Genomic DNA, 5,677 nt, shown 5'->3' on the forward strand with positions numbered 1-5,677 from the left:
GGGTTGGTAGGGGGTTTGTTTGGGGGTCACAAATTATTTCACTATATAGGTCGTTTTCAACTTGATCGAAGCAATAGATTCGCATCAAAAAATCCCCAGCAACGGTCAATTTGGCCGACTACCGAATTTATCAAACTTCGAGGGGTTGGTAGGGGGTTTGTTTGGGGGGTCACAAATTATTTCACCATATAGGTCGTGTTCAACTCCATCGTAACAATCGATTCGCATCAAAAAATCCCCAGCAACGGTCAATTTAGTCAACCACCGAATTTTTCAATCTTCGGGGGGTTGGTAGGGGGTTTGTTTGGGGGTCACAAATTATTTCACTATATAGGTCGTGTTCATCTCGATCGAAACAATCGATTCGCATCAAAAAATCCCCAGCAACGGTCCATTCAGCCGAACACCGAATTTTCCAAACTTCGAGGGGTGCGTAGGGGGTTTTTTTGGGGGTCACAAATTAGAACAAAATGGCGCCACGTAACGACAACAATGCAGAAAATGCTTGTAAAAAGTGCAGTAAGGAAGTGAAAATTTGTGTGACCTGTTATTCGTGTGAAAGTAAATATCACCCTAGCTGTATCCTTAAAATAAATGGAATTTATGTCGACAGTGGAAAGGTGCTGTGTTGTGATGACATAACCTCCAAATTAATTGAATATAGAAAGATGGAACAAGAACTCCAAAAAGCGAAATCTCGTTTAGTAAGTCTGAATCAACTATGTTTTGAACAATCCATGAGTCAAACAAATATGATTGAAGATGGAAGCATTGCGATACAAGAAGACTGTAATGAGGACATGCCAAAAAAAATTGAAATAGAATCAACAGATACAATAACAACAGGTGAAAACAAGGAATATGAAATAATGTATTTGAATAGAATAATAGAGGAAAAAGCGGATATGAATGAAGAATTACGAGACAAAATAAAGGTTCTGAATAAATATATATCGTTATTAGAAAAGCTTGACAAAAACGAGACTTCACTAGTGCCATCTCCAAGGGAAACATCTAATCCTACAGATAACTGTAATCATAAATTTAAGAAGAGTAAAATGCCATCTGATGCACCCACATCTGCAGATAATGAGATTTCAATGAAGAAAACTGCGTCGACCCCACTATCAACAGCGGTGATAACAACATATGCAGATAAGACGAAGACAATGAAGAAATCTGTATTGACTCCAATATCAACAGCGGTGACAACTCCTAGAAGAACGGATGATGGAAATAAATGGACAATCCCTGAAAAGAAAAGAAAAATCAAGCAAGGAACGGATGAAGGCGCCTACTCACTGAAAGCTGCTGATCGCATGGCCTGGTTGTATGTCGGACGGGTGAGTAAGAATTGTACCGAGGTAGACCTTCTCGAATTCTTGAGAAAAAAAAAGCCTCACAGAAAATTCGAAGTTCAGAAAATATCAAAACCAGAGAGCCCCAATACATCATTCAAGGTGGGCTTCGACTTCGAGTTAATAGAAGATCTGAATAAGGAAACATTTTGGCCTCGAGGAATAATAATAAAGAGATACCGTTTTTTTCGAGAACAAGGACAATTCAAAGAAGCTAGAAGATCACCCTCTCAATTTGCTCAATGTTAACGTCAGATCTATTAATGAGAAAATTGAACAACTACAGGAACTTAGTTCGTGTTGTACGATTGCAAACATCAACGTACAGTCACTGACGAATAAAATTGACGATTTTATATTTTTCATAAATGACCAGAAAATAGACATAACCTGTGTCACAGAGCATTGGTTTTCGGATGACTTGCTGAATAAGGTAAAATGGGGGAGTTTAAATGTGGCCAGCTCCTTCTGTCGCAATACATCAAGACATGGAGGTGTTGCAATTTTTGTAAATAAAGAGATGCAATACAGAGAATTGCAAAACGTAACAAAGTTTTCTGTGGAGAAAGAAATTGAGATAGCGGCAGTCAGGCTTCCAGTTTTACGGCTTATTATGGTGGCTTTATATAGGCCTCCATCAGGAGACTATCCTACATTTCTGTCAGCTCTCGAATGGGTACTGGAGGAATGCCTCGGGAGCTACGGAGATGATAGAATTTTGGTGGTTGGCGATTTTAATGTGGATTTCATCAAGACTTCCAAAGATAAAACTAAGTTGATTGAAATGCTCAAAATGTACAGTATGAGATATATTTTCACAGAACCATCTAGAGTGACAATACATTCGAGTACTTGTATAGATAATATGTTCACGAATGTAACAGAGAGCGAGTGTGTGCAGGAAACCTATGAGCCCTTCTTGTCGGACCATAAGGCACAAATCTTGAGGATACCAACTGCAATCACGAGACCTGAAAATGAGATTACAAGATTCAAAATCAAACGGCAATTCAACAATAAAAATACCCACCATTTCATAGAAGGAATCAGATCCATAAACTGGGAACTAATATGGAATGGAAACGCTGGGGTGCAGTATGGCAACTTTCATTGCACTCTTGTAGATCTCTTCAACTCATCTTTTCCTGAAAAAAAGATCAAAGTAGTACAAAGAGGAAAATACCACTGTAATAAAAATTTAAAATACCTGAAGAGTAAAGTAGAGGCGGCACGGACAATCGCGGAAGTACGAAAAGACGAGCCCAGTTATGCACTTTACAATGCTCTGAGAACCACATTGAGAGAAGAAATAAAAAATACCGTAAAATCCAAGAACTCAAAGAGAATAAACAGTGCAGAAAATAAATTTCAAGAAATGTGGAATTTGATACGTGAAGAAACAGGAAGGAAACGGAAAGTTCAGGTGATCTCACACACAACCACTGCCGAAGCACTGAATGAATACTTCATTTCTGTCGGCGGAGACATATAAAAAGCGGTGCGACCATCTTTGAATGGTTCGAGCGTTCTGATGAAAAATCTCAGAATAAATACAATGAACTCTATGTATCTGAAACCAACAACGGAGGAAGAAATCATGATACTAACAAATAAGCTGAAAAACAAACATACGAGGGATTTCTACGGCATTTCAGTGGCGCTCCTCAAGCAAATTGTTCCACACATTAAACAACCATTGTGTAAGATGATCAACGATTGTTTCGAACAAGAGATATTTCCACAAGAACTCAAGGTCGCAGTGATAACACCCATATCAAAAGGAGAACCAATTGAGAATTTTTCAAACTATCGGCCTATTTCAATCCTGCCAGCCTTCTCAAAACTCTTCGAACTACTCCTAAAAGAACGATTGGTGGGTTTTCTTGAGAGCAATAGGTTCATACATGACTCACAGCACGGTTTTCGAAAAAATAAGTCAACTGTTTCAGCAATGATAGACCTAATGGACACCATAATCGAGGCTTATAATAATAATGAGGAAGTGGAATTGGCCTGCATAGACCTGAGTAAGGCTTTCGACAGCGTTTGTCATAGAATTCTCCTCGACAAACTAGAATATTATGGAATAAGAGGAAAAGCTCTTAACATGTTCGATTCCTACCTAGCAAAGAGGTCGCAGGTAGTGAGGTGGAATGGAACGGTTTCCAATTTGAAGGAAATAAATGTGGGAGTGCCGCAGGGATCGATTCTGGGTCCGATTCTTTTTATCGTCTTTACGAATGACCTACATGCCAACTTGAAAGCGGATCAACTCTGCAGCTATGCAGATGACACGGCTTTCATGAATAGGTCGAGAAGTAAAAATATTATTCAAATAAAAACATCAACATCGCTATTGAGTGCTCAGAGTTGGTTCACTACGAATGGTCTACTGATGAACAAAAATAAAACCCAGCAGCTCTTGTTCACTAATAAAGAAAGAACAAATAATTCATTGAAATATCTGGGTGTGACCTTTCACTCATCATTAAGCTGGAGTCAATACATAGACGAATTATGTAGCAAACTCTCGACCTCGATCTACTTAATAAAAAGAATGAGAGTTATTTCCAACAGTGAGACAGCCAAACTCGTGTACTACTCGACATTTCATGCGAAAATGATATATAGCATTTTGGTGTGGGGACATTGCAGTGATGCACAGAGGGTTCTGCTGAAACAGAAGAAGGCCATAAGGGCTATTTTTGGGATACATCATACAGAAAGTTGTCGAGATATTTTCAGGAGGGAGGGTATGCTCACCTGCACTTCGGTTTTCATCCTCGCTGCCGTGACTTATGTCCACCGAAATCTCGAGAAGTTTCGAACCAACGCCGACTTCCACGAGTACAACACCAGAAGAAAGCATTTACTTAGCATTCCTTTCAACAGAATAGCGAAAGCGCAGCAGGGAGCAAATCACATCGCACTGAAATTATATAATAAATTGCCTGAAAATCTGAAGAGTTTGAATGACCTGAAATTCAGTAAAAATGTAAAAAAACTACTACTGAGAAAGACTATTTATAAACTCGAAGAGTTTTAAATGTTTATTTTATCTGTGATGTATTTATTATGTTATACTCACCTTTTTAGTCCATTGTCGATATTGGCTTTTGCCTTCATATTTGTATTTTACTTTTCTGACAAGTCGTGTATTATTTGACGACAACTATTTATCATGTACAACATTCACTTATTTATGACAGTTATTAATTATTTTTACACACTGTACATGTATAAATAAATAAATAAATAAAATAAATAAATAAATTTCACCATATGGGTCGTGTTCAATTCAATTGAAACAATCGATTCGCATCAAAAAATCCCCAGCAACGGTCAATTTAGCCGACTACTGAATTTTTCAAACTTTGAGGGGTGAGTAGGGGGTTTGTTTGGGGGTCACAAATTATTTCACCATATAGGTCGTGTTCAACTCGATCGAAACAATCGATTCGCATCAAAAAATCCCCAGCAACGGTCAATTTAGCCGACTACTGAATTTTTCAAACTTTGAGGGGTGAGTAGGGGGTTTGTTTGGGGGTCACAAATTATTTCACCATATAGGTCGTGTTCAACTCGATCGTAACAATCGATTCGCATCAAAAAATCCCCAGCAACGGTCCATTCTGCCGAACACCGAATTTTCCAAACTTCGAGGGGTGCGTAGGGGGTTTTTTTGGGGGTCACAAATTATTTCACCATATGGGTCGTGTTCAATTCAATTGAAACAATCGATTCGCATCAAAAAATCCCCAGCAACGGTCAATTTAGCCGACTACTGAATTTTTCAAACTTTGAGGGGTGAGTAGGGGGTTTGTTTGGGGGTCACAAATTATTTCACCATATAGGTCGTGTTCAACTCGATCGAAACAATCGATTCGCATCAAAAAATCCCCAGCAACTGTCAATTTAGCCGACTACTGAATTTTTCAAACTTTGAGGGGTGAGTAGGGGGTTTGTTTGGGGGTCACAAATTATTTCACCATATAGGTCGTGTTCAACTCGATCGAAACAATCGATTCGCATCAAAAAATCCCCAGCAACGGTCAATTCAGCCGAACACCAAATTTTCCAAACTTCGAGGGGTGCGTAGGGGGTTTTTTTGGGGGTCACAAATTATTTCACCATATAGGTCGTGTTCAACTCGATCGAAACAATCGATTCGCATCAAAAAATCCCCAGCAACTGTCAATTTAGCCGACTACTGAATTTTTCAAACTTTGAGGGGTGAGTAGGGGGTTTGTTTGGGGGTCACAAATTATTTCACCATATAGGTCGTGTTCAACTCGATCGAAACAATCGATTCGCATCAA

The 5,677-nt window shown here is 38.9% G+C and overlaps 1 protein-coding gene across 2 annotated transcripts; it reads left to right on the plus strand.

Moving 5' to 3' along the window:
- Window positions 1-469: 469 nt before the first annotated feature.
- LOC123680337 lies at window positions 470-2,221 on the plus strand. 2 transcript variants are annotated; one of them, XM_045618183.1, is made up of 2 exons: window positions 470-755; window positions 813-2,221. In XM_045618183.1, the coding sequence occupies exons 1-2, from the start codon at window positions 471-473 to the stop codon at window positions 1,605-1,607; spliced, it is 1,080 nt and encodes a 359-aa protein (XP_045474139.1). In that variant the 5' UTR covers window position 470; the 3' UTR covers window positions 1,608-2,221. The 2 variants fall into 2 exon arrangements, with proteins under 2 accessions (XP_045474139.1, XP_045474138.1); XM_045618182.1 differs by having other exon boundaries at window positions 470-852; window positions 907-2,193.
- The last annotated feature ends 3,456 nt before the right edge of the window (window positions 2,222-5,677 follow it).

This window comes from Harmonia axyridis, chromosome 5 (assembly GCF_914767665.1).
Source record: "Harmonia axyridis chromosome 5, icHarAxyr1.1, whole genome shotgun sequence".
Lineage (NCBI taxonomy): Eukaryota > Metazoa > Arthropoda > Insecta > Coleoptera > Coccinellidae > Harmonia > Harmonia axyridis.